General features: G+C 40.9%; 1 protein-coding gene across 1 annotated transcript in view; it reads left to right on the top strand.

The window, feature by feature from the left end:
- Positions 1-14,458, top strand: part of trpm3 (transient receptor potential cation channel, subfamily M, member 3) — a 164,692-nt gene that overhangs the window by 43,339 nt on the left and 106,895 nt on the right. The window contains exon 9 of the mRNA XM_069916634.1: positions 11,744-11,816. Within this exon, the coding sequence (XP_069772735.1) occupies positions 11,744-11,816 (73 nt within the window). The remainder of the gene's footprint in view (positions 1-11,743; positions 11,817-14,458) is intronic.

Raw genomic sequence — 14,458 nt, 5'->3', positions numbered from 1 at the left:
AACCCTTCATCTGAACAGGGTCATTGATTTTCATGCAAAAAGTAAGTGTCGTTCAAGTTTTATTTTACTCCATTTTACGCTATGTTCTTTACAGTACTTGAAATATTTCTAACAAAGTTTATTTTTATTGATTATATTAGATACTTTTATTTTAATTAACTAGCTGTAGTTCAACTGTTTCTCAATGCCTCTGAGTGACGAGAGAAATGTGGGGAGTGTTGAAAGGGCCTTTGAAATGTCAGAAAGCGGTCAGGGATGGTTCCACCACTTGAAGCCTGAGAGCTTCTCGTGAACTATTCTGCAGCAAGGTTCCCAGAATGCTGGCTGAAAAAGGTAAGTGAGACCATGGGACTAGCATGGAGTGGAACGGGAGAGGGGAACACATTCTCAGCCAATCTAGAGTAGGATTCAAGCAATATGGCAGTCACCGAGTTGATGTAGTTTGAGCTGAATGATTGTGGTTAATTGGTAGAAAGCGGAGCCATGATGATCTTGTTGAATGGCAGAACAAAGTCCCTTGATCTTCCCAGGAGGTCTTAAATTCCCAATGAGTGAATGAATTTTCAGCAACAAGAACTGGATGTGGATTTTCCAATTACGTTAGCCTTTTTTTTTTGCAGTAAACTCCAGATACAGAAGACTTTTTAAAAACCTATAAATTCTTAATATTTCAAATAGTATTAGTTCAAGTATGTTGTCACATGTATATGGTGGAGTATTTGAGAGCAAATCAGTAGCCATCCCATACATAGTACAACAGGTAAGATCTGGTACAAAAGTGCATAGTTAAAGAGAGAGATCAGCTAATATGGAACAGACTATATAATTTTATTATATTGGGTTGGATTGATTCAGGAGTCTAATAACAATGGGAAAGTAACTTTCCTTGAATCTGATGGTGAGTGATCTCATACTCATGATGAAGGGGAAGGGAAAGAGAGTGTGGTGGGTGAGATGAAGCTTTTAATATGTTGATTGCTTTTCCAAGGCAGCAATTATTGTAGATGAAGTCAAGGGAGGGGATGGAAATGTGGATGTGATGGCCTGAGCCATGTTCATGAACTGTAAGGGACACTGGTGACCTGCCAACATCATCATTCACCCTAGGAGTCTCCACATCTAGCACATCACCCTTCCTCATTTGCACCAACTGTGATGGGTTTCCTCCACCAATTACATCTTCCTTTCTCCACCTCTTTCTGTTTTCCACAGGGGCCATTCCCTCTACAACTCCCTGTTTTGCTCACCCTGCCCATTGCCTGGGATTTCCCCTGCAACTATAGGAGGTGAAAAACTTGTCCCTACTCCTCCTCCCTCACCACTATCCCAGGAGCTTCCGGGTGAAGCAGAGATTCACATGCTCCTCCTCCAACTGGTCCATTGCATTTGGTGCTCCTGATTCTACATCAATGATACCAAGCGCCAACTAGGCAATCATTCTGTGGGACGCCTGGGCTCTGTTTGCAATGGGCATCCTGAGCTCCTGGTTGCATGCCTCTTCAATCCCTCTTCCCATTTCCATACCTACCTCTCCATGCTCAGTCTTCTCCACTGCCAGGGTAATGCCATAATGCAAATTAGAAGAATTATACCTCCTAGTCTGACTGGGCAGTTTACAACCCTATGGAAGGAATCAAGTTCCTTTCTTTCTCCTTTGCCCAACATCCCACTGCTGTCACCCAGTTTCATTCCCATTCCCATTCCCCCAACTGGTCCCAGCCACCTGCCAGTCCTTCCCTATCCAAACTCATTTATCAGATTCCAGGAACTCCACTTGTCTCCTTCCAGACTCGGGTCTCTACCTTCACCTTCTAGACCCCCCATTTGCTTCCATGTGACCCTTATGTTCTCCATTTCCCTAACTGTCTCCTCCTATCACTCACCATCCACTGGGACCTGACTCCACCCATTTTCCCCCAGCTGACCATCTGCCTATCATTCTCCTCCCTGCCTACCACCCCCTCTCTCACGCCTCTTTATGTGGCTATCTCCCTTCTGCACTCTGTTGTGGTGCAGTATCACAACCCAATACCTTCTATCCCTTTGCCTCCATGGACACTGCCTGGCCTCTTGAATTCCTCAAGCAGATTACAGTCCAGTCTGAACTGTGGGGATGCTGCGCTGTTGGAGACATATTGTTAAACAAAGCCAACTGTGTTCTCTCACAAGTAAATATATTAAAATAAATATTTAAATACTCTTTATTCTAAATTCACTTTGTTCTTTATGGGAACTTGCGGTGTACAGATTTTTCTTCTGCATAGTAATGTCACTTTGGAAGTACTTTATTAAAAACCCCTTTGGGGCATCATGAGGTTGTGAAAGATGAACATAAAAATATAAGAATAAAAGAAATAAGAGCAAGAGTTGGCCATCTGGCCTGTCGAGACTGCTCTGCTATTTAATAAAATCATAACTGATCTAACCTTGGACTCAACTCAACCTACCCACCTGTTCACTTAATTCCCCTATCGTTCAATAACTTTTTGAATCGTGTCTTAAATACATTTAATTAGGCAGCATTCTACTGCTTCATCTGGGCAGAGAATTCCACAGCTGCGCTAGCAAAGCTAGGTATTTTACTTCACCATCAGTCTTAAATCTCTTAGTTGGACCTATTAAGGAATTTCACCATGCCATGAGCAAGATTCTTAAACATGCTTAACAAAGGCACAAAATAAAACATTTTTCTTCAAGAATGTTTCCTTAAATCACTCGATGTAATACTTAATAAAATCAGCAATACAGTATTTATTGTTTCAGTGAAAACTCACTCATTTTGTTCTCAATAATTTAGGCAGTTACATTTTATGTGAATAAATAGAAATAATTTATAAATATATTAGAAAAATTAATGCAATATTTAACAGTTATTTCTTAGGGAAGCGACTATAAATGTTTAATGATGAATGTTGAATATTAGTCATGTGCATTCAAATGATGAATATACTTAATGGCATAACTTGAGCTGGGTACGTTTAATGAATAATCTGAATCAATATGCATCTATACTTGGGATTACCCTTTGCTAGTTTGTGGGGCTATACTGTGTTTTGAGTGTGATCCCCTTCTGATTTTTGCCCGTGTGTAGATCACCAACATCGATGTCGCTGATTTGTACTGACACTGCTCAGTGACCTGTTCAAATATTCAAGCATGGTATATAGAACGCCCTTCTGACAGACCGACTCTTGCTGTGGCAGCTCCTAGATTTTAAAATACACGCATTACCCTCAGTCGCACACTCTTTATCTCTGTATTGCCTCCAGCCCTACAAACTCAAATCTGTTTCCTCCAATTTTTCATTCTTGCAGATTTCCAGGTTCTCTAAAACCAATCTCATTCATCAAGGTTTTTGTCACCTATCTTAATATCACCTGACTTTGGTCAGTGTCAGATTTTGCTTGATAAATATTCAATGAAACATGGTGGGAGATTACAATAGAGGTGATGCAAAGGACTGGAAGTTCTGCAAAACTGACAGGCCTTTATTCACAATAGAATGGAGGAACATCCATGCTGGTCGACTGTCCTGAACTGGGGAGGGGGCTGTGGAACAGTCACCTTTATTCAGGAGTCTATGGGAGGACCCACAGATACAGTCAGCCAATGGGCGTGCCCAGACAGTTAAATATACAAACAGTGGTTTACCACAAAAGGCGCTACATAAATGCAAGAATTTGTTGTTAAACATAGGTAGAAAGCCTCAGACTATAATCCTTGCATTTCAGTTTCCTTAACATGTGACACAGACCACATCATATTTTGTGCATGTGGAGTTCGGTAGCTTGTTAAAAATATTTCACAGCCTAATTTTTTTTCACAAGTGTTCAGAAACTCCCTCCATGGTACAAATGTATTAGACTTTATAGATGTCACTCCTGGCAAGAAATATAATGGACACTGAAAGCAATCTCCTTAGGGTCTGCTGATAAATAATTGAAATCTCCTTCCACTATTGTTGCACTTGATCAGCCTGCTGAAGCAAAATTCTACAGATTCTGGGAGAATCTATATTTACAAAACGTGCTGGAAAAATCAGTTGGTCAAGAAAGAAGAATCTATTTATGTAGCATCCTTTAGGGTAAAGGGGCAAAACTTTAGGTGAGATATTAAAAGATGCTTTTTCACTCAGAGAGTGGTGGCAGAATGGAATGATCTTCCAAAAGAGATAGTTGCGGCAGGGTCCCTTCTGTCATTTAAGAGAAGGTTGGTTATGTACATGGATGTGAGGGGTTGGAGGGTTATGGGTGGAGAACAGGAGGGGGAAGCTAGTGGAGTTGTTCAAGTGAACCGGCGTGGACTTGAAGGGCCGACATGGCCTGCTTCCACGCCGTAAACAGTTATATGGTTAAAGTGTGGTCTCATAATGTCAGTAACTTTACAGCCTATTCGTACAGAGCAACCTCACTAAAACAGTAAGGTTATCTCTTTTTTAATAATTTTTTAATTTTTCACACTGTGAACCATATCAACCAAAATACATACAAACATTTCCCTCTTAGATATACAGTGGCATTTTCTCCCCTTTTTTCTCCCCCTTCCCTCACCCCCCTTCCCACCCCCCTCCAAAACCAATAAACATTCAGTATATACAATACAATAAAACCATTAAACAATGTCATCATACAATGAAAAATAAACAAGAAAAATGTGTCATCTACTTTTACACACTGGATCAAATCATTTTGTCTTCTTATCATTTTAAGGGGTGGAGGTCCGAGGGAAGCCCTCCCTCTCCGTGATGTTTCATGTACGGTTCCCAAATTAGTTCAAATAATGTGACTTTATTTTTTAAATTATATGTTATTTTTTTCCAATGGAAACAGTAAGGTTACCTTGATGAAGGTCTCAAGACCAAAGTGTTGGTTATGCAGCTTTATCTTTGCTATAAAGTTCACTGTTTGACCTGCTGGGTTTCTCCAGCATTGTGTTTTTACAGTAGGGTTACATGCAGGTGAATAGTTTCATTAAAATAACTCTCTTGCTGCTACATGCAAATACCTCAATTTCTGTCATATTAATTGAAAGGAATAAGTGCCAATAGTAATTCCCAAAGAGTAAACTTCAAATAGTGGAGTACATGAAAATCCTGAGAAACTCAGCTGGTTACGCACCATCGGCAGAAACCAAAAGGCTGGGGGTGAAGGGAGAGGTGAGAGAAAGGGTAAATGGTAGGAGCCCAGATCAGGAGGTAATAGGTGAAGTGATAGGGTGAGAGGACAGAGGGCTAAGGAGGGTTGTTCTCTGATAGAGAAGGAAGCAAAGGGGGGGGGGAGCTGGAGGAAAGGAGACAAAGGGGTAGGGAAAGAGAGAGGACAGGGAAGGGGATAAATGGAATTTGGAGGTCGATAATGAAGAAATCTGGTTGGAGATTGCCAAGACGGAATATAAGGTGTTTTACTTCTAATAGCAGACAATTTTATGAATAAGCCATTATATATTTATACATAAAGTGCAGAACATTTATCACAGGGAAATAAATGTTCTCTCTATTCAGTCTAATTGATGTTTGATTTTCTCAACCCAAGAATACTCTTGCCTCTCAGAATTTCCCTCTCTACCTCCCTCCCGGGTATGTTCATTTGGCCTCTATTCATTTCCACAAACACTTAGTGAGCCAGGCAGCATCAATGGACAAGGAAGGGCTTGGGTAGAAATCTCAGCAATACATCTTTATCTCCTATGGATGCTATGAGATCTGCTTAGTGTTTTGACTTCAAATTACAACATCTGCAGATTTTCATGTTTCACAGCATCAATGGAGGGAAATGGCTAGCCAATTCTTTGGATTCAGGAATGAGGCAGGGTTTCAAATCAAAATGCCAACTGTCCTTTTCCCTCCACAGATGCTACCCGACTTGCTGAATTCTTCTAGCAATTTTTTTGCTGTGGATTCCTGTATCTGCAGAATCTGAACTTTCTTTATGTCCACCCCTGCTCTTCAGAACAGCCTCTCATACACTTGCCATTCCCTGGCTAAAGAGGTTTCTCTTGAATTCTTCATTAAATTTATTTTGTGCTATTAATAGCCCCTGATTCTCGGTATCCCCCCCCAGAAGTTTAAATCTGCACATCCATTTTCTCAAATACTCATAACCTTAAACCTCTCTATCAAGTCACCTGTGGGCCTTTGAAAGGATCACCAGCCAGTTTTGTCTTCCTCAATAGAAATTAGCTCTAATTCCATTATTAGCTGCTGAATCTTCTCTGCGGTCGTCGTTCTTTATCCTGTGTATCAATACACTCCCAATTAATCCAGTAACGTGAAAATTACTTAGAAGTTTAGAGGATGATGAAATGGCAGAAATGTAATTCTCATTTGGCATTTACTTCTCAAGTTATTAATCCATCTGGCATTTTCCTACAAAGGACAATGAATCATCTTCTTATTTTACCAGGCCTGTTAATTACGCAAGGTTTAAAATGTTTCCCCTGAATGCATTGAATTTTTAACATGAAGTAAGTTCATCTAGCTAAACAGATTTGTTTAAAATATAGGTCCAATGCTTTCATTGTAAAATATTTTTTTTAAATATTTTAATGGTCCAAATTTTTTATTTGCTTATTTGGCTCATGAAGATAGATTAGAGACCAAGTAGTATACATTGAAGCTAAAAGGTATAATGCACAAATGGATCAGATCACTTGAAAAGAAAGCAAGGGTTCAAAATTGCTGGGAAATGCTGCCAGTTGCCTTGCCGAACTTCCAACACTTGCCTGGACATCAGCTATCAGATTGCCAAAAAGTTCAGGTTCTCCACACAAAGGAAAAATCCTGATCTTCCTGTCTCGAAGAAGAGCACAAACTTGCTGAATTCATCAGTCCTCCCTATGGTGAGACAGACCATTGACATGCAGCAGGAACAGCAAACCCATTCATTTTGAATGCACAGGAAGAGGAGCTAGGAAACTTGCATTCTCTTTGAATTGTTTAAGTTTGTTATTATATGTGAAAGTTCTTCTTGGAACTTTAACATATCTTTTGCAGATGTTAACATTTTAAAATATTATTTTTAATATATTTTTAATAAAGCGTCATTCAGAAACATCTGTAACAGTCATCTAAATCCAAGGGCCTGGATTAGCTGAAGTTTTGCCCAGCCAACTCCTCACTTGCCCTGACCCACTTACAGACAACAGTGTGACATTGTGGAAGTAAATATCAAGGGACACACAAAATCAAAATCCAAATGCTTTCTGAACATCAGCAACAGGTGAGGGTGGCTTGCCCACTGCCAGCAAATGCAGGCCCATTATCAGGCAATTATTTCCCAAGGTGAATCAGAAAAATTCTTATTTTCAGTTTCAACAAAAGGCCATTAACAAAAAAAAAAACAAGAAAACTCCTACCTTAAAATGCTACAGCATCAAAAGAGGTTCAACTCATCATGTCGGTTTCTACTCTTTGATAGAGCTCCACAATTAGTCCCACACCTTCCTCTGCTCTTTTCCCAAAGCATGGACATTTGTATTTGTCAATCTTTCACCTTTAAGTACAGTACCCCTTAAGGTATTGTTGAATCTGCTGGTAAGCACAGTAATCCAAGTTCCTGGCAAGAACCCCACAGGGAGACATGCCAATGGTCCAGCAATCCCATTCCTATCCCCAACCCTGTAACCAGCATGCACAAATCTTGTGGAGGGTTTGCAGAAATGATTTATCTTACGACATGTATAATGTCACATTCGATTGTGTGAGCAATATTTCAGCATATCTCTGTATCGATGTAATGTGCAAAAGTAAATCTTTCAATTCACCCTCACGCAAAACACTCTCATCATTCTCGGCCGATTACCGAGAAAATTAGCTTCACACGGTGGGTGGGGGTCTTAAAAATGCTTGGCAATCAGCACCCTTCCTTAATTGTCTTTGAACCAAGTGTGCAGAATTGCACTTTCTTTGGTCAATTAAATTTCACCCATCTTACTCTGACGCAGGGAATGACAAACAGGGAAGATTGAATAAGGTTTGTAGACATTTTCCCCTGAAGGGCATCAGCATTCCAACAGTTTTATGGTCACCACTGCTGACAACACAAGCTCATTAAATTCCAAATGTACTTAATTAAGTTTCACAGCATCAGTAATGGGATTTGAACCATTATCTCAGGCCCAGGTGTCTGGATGACAGATCCTGATACCAGTCTCCTATCCTAGTCATGTGAATGCCAATTCCAATCAGCAACGAGGGAACCAGATTAATTATTTTCCTCTCACTCAGTGTTGGGCCCCTTTCCTTGTCATCTGTGCATTTGGCTCAGGCTAAAAAACTTTTCTAATCAGTATGCCTCAGTTCCCAAATTGGGCACTCAATGGAACTTCAAGCCTAATCTGCTCGAAAAGGAGAATGACTCCAACACTGTTTATGTTAAAAAGCTAATTAGTTACATAGGCTATTCAAGTACAGTCATTTAACCCAAATAATCATTACTGGCATTTATACTCCATCTGAACCTCATCTTGCATTGATTGGAGCTTCAGTGGAATCCTGGTGTTCAGTGAGCTTCAGTCTCACCTCAAATGCTCATGTAGAACACTCTGGACTATTGTCTGAGTTGATATTGTTCTGCAAGCTGTAGCATTGTTCACAGCCCTGCACTGCAGGTAGTGCTGTTATTTGGAGGTGACGTTCAGCTGGGATCTCAAGCAGATGTGAGGGGACTTCTTCCTGGACTCTTGACCACCTTTTACTGGATGATTACCATTGCTAAAACCAGTCATAATCATGTCAATATTTCCTGTGCATAAAGTGGCTGCTCTCTTTCTTACGCTTCAACTACGCTTCAGCATTTGATCGGCATCCTGAAACCATCAACAATGCAACAGAAATTCAAAGTGAGTGCCCACATCACTCCGAGGTTAGGTTAAAATGTGAAACTGCTTGCAAAAGGTTCCATTCACAGCCATCAAACTCATCAGAGGAACTTACTCAATCCTTTGTTAGTGGATTTCTTGCAGCATCAGTCAACATATATTAGTAAACAAATATTATTGCCTTTCCTTCAGAACCAGATTAAGATGACAAACACTAAACATTGTGACACAATTGCAATAAGATATTGAATGGCTTCCAAGCTGAGCTTTATGTGGTTCCAGATTGTCCATTAAATCTATTCAAAAATAAAGTGATTTCATGTTTAATACATGCCCATAAAAGTGCAGGGTTTTCTTTTTGTTTCTGTATTAGCCTCTGTGCTTTCAAAATGTAACTGATTAGTCTGCAAATGATTTGTTATTAAGCAGGTAAGTCTGCAGATGCTGAGGTTTTGCTAATGAATTGCGGTGATTCATTGAATGGAATTAGACCTGCAAATTACCACTTTGTATTGCAGTGAGAAATGATGGATATTATTGCTCATGGTGTGTGAGGTAATTCATTGCCATCTAATCTACAGACTAGAGCTGGCAAATGAGACTAGCTTGGGTAGACACTTTGGTTGACATGGACAAGTTGGACTAAAGGGCCTATTTCTGTGCTGTAAGACTCTACAACTCTATGACTATGGTTGTCAATTCTGCAGTTGTTTGCCCTAACTACTCTGTAAGAAAGCATTTCCTAATCATCCTTCATGATGCCCCAAGAAACTTTATGGTCATTACAGACTTTTTGAAGTGCTGTGCATAAAACATAGCAACCAAGTTTCACACAGCAAGCTCGCACAAAGAGCACTGTGGTAATTATTCATTAATTTTATTTAGCAATGTTAGTTGGGGGAGTAAATGTTGGCCCTAGGTTACATAGATGAAATCCCCTGCTCTCTGAAGTAATTCTAGGGGAACCTTTAACCGCAGGAGTTTTTGGTTTATCATCGCATCTAAAATAAGACATGTCTGACCAGGTCACACTGCGCCATAGTTGCAGAAGTCCCAAATCCATCTGATACAAAGACAGCCACCATCTGAAACCAATGCATTGCAGGCAACCCTGAGCTGGTGATTGCATTCCCAAGAATATGGACCATATCGTGATTTTTCTGTAACAGGAAGATGTGCCAAGAAATAGAAGGTAGAAAAAATATATATATATTGACTTATCTACCTTTATCACAAAAATAAATTTGAAAGAGGGAAAGTTTATTCTGGATCTCAGATTATTTGGTGGTGAATTGTGAACATCATAAGGGCAAATTTCATTTAACACGAGAGGTCACTAGTATTTCTGCTACCAAGGGCAAGAAGGAACAATTAACCTGAAGACTCACTCAGAAAATGAACAGCTTTACCTGAACGCCCAAAAGCCTTATATTTTTTAAACCTCTGCCCCAGTCTGATATATGGATTTCTTGGAATTGTTGACAGTGAAGAGGGAATTTTGATTTTGTGAACTCAAGTCAAATTACTCACTGGTTGGGCTGTCTCTCTTCTTTTCTCCACTCCTTTCTGTTCAACAGTGAAGCATAATTACCCCAGCACAGGTTCCAATGAGCAGGTATATGTCAGACAGACTTGTGAAGAATTTAATGTAGTTGAGCAAGAGCTGGCTGGGTACCTGCAGTTAAGTGAGAGGCACAGAGCTAGTATCCAGGGGACACTGATGTTCTAGATCTGAACAGTGGGTGATATTCTACAACGGATGCGCCAAACCAAATTAAACTAAGAATCAAGCCTCCAAGGTTGCTCCAGAGTCTCCAGGAATTGTAGAATAATCTCCATGACTCTGCTCAGGAAACAAAAATCACAGGAGGCATTCAACAAAATTGTTTGCTTTTGTTTGTTGTCTGCACCAATGGTGGACACAGAAGTTGAGTGATTGTTTGACTGACAGCCAAAAATGATGCAACCATGAATCAAAGAACATGGTTGACAGCAGGAAGCTGGACTTTAGTGAGGATGAGCAGATTGGAATCACTTTGGGGAGAGCATTTGGGAGGGGAAATTCAAGAAAAGATGGGTCCTTAAGGAATACTACTGTCAAGAATTGTCATCCCTTGTTTGTGCAGGTAGCTCACCAATCACTCACTAATGTATTTTTAAAAATTGGCAGTGGTGCCACTGGTGCAGACCCAGGAGAGCAGGGAGTGGAGACACAGTGCAGCTCCACAGGGCTAAAAGAACCAATGGGTTTTTTAAAAATCCTGTGACCACAGGAGAGTAGCAGGGCACCAGAAATGGGGAGAACAATGCCCCCCCCCCATTCCCAGTTGAACAGGAGAAATATAGGAGATGACCCTACATGATGGTGAACATGGCAGCGGACCAGCGAAGGGCTCAGCGGCTGAAGGGCCCACAGAGGCTATGGGCTTTGGCAACTTGAGGTCGAAGGACTCACACAGGCTGCGGGCTGCTGGAGACTGGCTCATGGGAACCAGGTATTGTAACTGGGATTCAAGAGGGTGCTGAGGGCAAGAAGAGCTCCCAAAAGACATCCTGATCGTGTTGGAGGTTTTCATCTGGAGCTCGGAATGCCCGTGGTCTGAACTGGAGTTTGTGCAGCTGCAGAGGTGGTGGGAATGCTGGACATAGAGGGTGCTCTCTTTTCCTTCTCTTCCTCCCATTAGGGGTACTGTACAATGCTTTTGGTGACTCCTTACATGCCATAAAGCAGTCAAAAGTTGAAGAATATCATGTATACTACATTTTTAATGCCTGTCAATAAAAGGTACTTTGAACTTTGAGTTGGGCGAGCTTTGGTTGTTTTGTTTAGTGGTTTCTTTCAAGAACTGCACAAAGTTTCCCAAAAGTATCACAAGTTTAGATTCCATAAGTAATGCAACTATGCTTTAATTCTGTCATTTTTCAGATTACGGTCTTCAGAATGGGCTCAGAGGGACATCAAGACATTGACTTAGCCATTCTAACAGCACTCCTGAAAGGTAACACACTCCCTTTGATCCATTGTCTTTTAACAGATCTATGGAATTGGTGTCTTTCTACCTGTCCACCTCTGTCATTTTGTCCAAGCTCCACATCCTCCCCTCTCCTCCTGTTCTGACCTTCTGCACATCACCAACTGGGATTCCACCACCACCATCACTGATTGTACAAACCTCGAAAATCTTGCCCTAAACTGTTCCACCCATATACTCTGTCTTTTAAATCAACCATTGTTTGTTTTTGTTCTTGTGAAAACCCTTGTGGCATTTTATCACATTAAAATAAAATCCAATAAACACTCAAACCTTTTGCGGTGCTGGGCTGCAGAATTTCCATACTATTGAATGTTACTAATATTAATACTCCAATAGATGTAACATGATATGTTTTCTAGTGGGTCAGTTAATGACCCACTTCTCTGCTTCGCCATGAAGCCGACCACTTGCCCCCTCGACATTATCCCTACTCCCTCCTGAGGGATGTTTTCGACACAGCTGGTCATAATATCCTCTCTATTATTAACAGTTCCTTAGCCACCAGGACAGTTCCAATTTATTTCAAGCGTACTGTGGTCCAGCCCCTCCTGAAAAAAAACCCAACCTAGATTCCATCACACCCAAAAATTGCAGACCTGTTTCTAAACTTCCATTCCTGTCGAAGGCCCTCGAAAAAGTTGTTCTTAGCCAACTGTTGCCCTACCTACATCAAAACAACATATTCAATAGATTCCAGTCAGGTTATAAGGCCCACCATAGCACAGAGTCGGCCTTACTAAGAGTTTACAATGACCTGCTCCTCGCCACTGACTAAAGGGGCTCTGCCATTCTAATTCTCCTGAACCTTAGTGCAGCGTTCAATACTTTGGATCATATTATTTAAATAGTTCTCCTCTGGCAGAGGGTCGGTGTCAGTGTCATCTTAGTTGTCGGTATCATCTTAGAGATAGGACTTTCTCAGTCAACATGGGCAAATTTTCATCCTCCTCTACTACCCTTTCTAACAGAGTCCCACAAGGATCTATTCTCTTCCCCTTGTACATGCTTCCCCTCGGCCATATCATCCAAAATCACAGCATATCCTTCCACTGCTACGCTGATGATACTCAGTTCTATCTCCCCCTGAAGCCCAACGACTGTCTGGAGGACAGTGCTGGATGGCTCAAAACTTCTTGCAGCTAAATGAAGGCAAAACTGAGATCATCCTATTTCCCCCACCCCCTCCCAAACTCCAACAAAATTTATCTCCAATACCCTTGGTAACTTATCCACCTTCATCAAACCACACATGAAATCCCTCAGTGTGATATTTGACTCCACCTTCAAGTTTGACGAACAAATCAATACAGTAGTAAAAGCTAGCTTTTTCCAGCTCCACACTATTGCCAAAATCAAATCATTTCTGGCACTGAAAGACCTCAAAGAAGTTATCCACGGCCTCATTTTCTCCCGTTTGGACTACTCTAACTCTATATACAGGTATTAGTCAGTCCTTATCCCGTCTGCAACTTGTGCAAAACGCTGCAGCAAGGCTCGTGACAGGAGCCAAGAAGAGGGACCATATAACCCCTATTCTGGTTCCCAGTATGGCTCAGAATAGATTTTAAAGTTCTCCAGTTTGTTTACAAAGCCATTAATAATGGACAATCCCCCTCCTATATCACCAATCTCCTCATCCCCTACTCCACTTTAACAGCCCCTCAGATCGGCCACTTTAGGCTGCTTGGTCATTCTGCGCTCAAATCATAAACTCAGGGGAGATCGAGCCATTAGTATTGCAGCCCCTCAAACTGTGGAACAAATTCCTCCCTCCATCATATCAGCTCCTTCTTTTAACTCTTTTAAATCCAGGTTTAAGTTGTATTTTCACTCACAAGCGTTTTGAGGTGATTGTTGATTGTTACCATGTTGTATGTACAATTCTGAACATTGAGTGCCCATTTTATATTGCACTTTAAATTGTTGCTTAAGTTAAGATGTAATTTATGATCTGTACAGCACTTTGGTCAATGTGAGTTGTTTTAAATATGCTATATAAATAAAATAAACTAAATTATGTTTAAAGTGAATGGGCAAACCAAGACCCTGCATGTGAAAAGGAGTGGAGGAAATAGGCACCAGTGAGTCTAGGATCTGGTGTGCAAAGTGTTGGGGGGGGGGGGGGGTGGGTGGGGCATGAGATACATGACTACTGGTACCATTTACCTGTGAATTTGGTCCATATCCTTTTCTATCCATGTACCTGTCTAAATTTCTTGTCAATGTTATAATTGTACCTGTCCCTACCACTTCCTCCAGCAGTTTGTTCTGAATGGAAGCCATCCTCTATGTAGTTGTCCATCAGGTCCCTTTTAAGTCTTTGCCCTCTCATTAATGCTGGAGGAACGTAGCAGGTCTCGCTCTGTCCATAGGAGGTAAAGCTATATCACCAATGTTACGGGCCTGAGCCCTTCTTTTTTACTACCATCATAGCATCTGCAGACTTTGTGTTTCATTCCTCTCACTAAGTCCTCTAGTTTAATACTCTCCTACACTGGGATTCAAAAAAACTGCAACCTTTCATCTTATCTGTCCTTCATAATTTTATAACCTCCATAACAGGAGGGATGGTTTACACCTGAATGCAATAGGGGCCAATATACTGG

The sequence above is a fragment of the Narcine bancroftii genome, chromosome 1, assembly GCF_036971445.1.
Source record: "Narcine bancroftii isolate sNarBan1 chromosome 1, sNarBan1.hap1, whole genome shotgun sequence".
Lineage (NCBI taxonomy): Eukaryota > Metazoa > Chordata > Chondrichthyes > Torpediniformes > Narcinidae > Narcine > Narcine bancroftii.
This window is presented reverse-complemented; position numbering and strand designations above follow the sequence as displayed.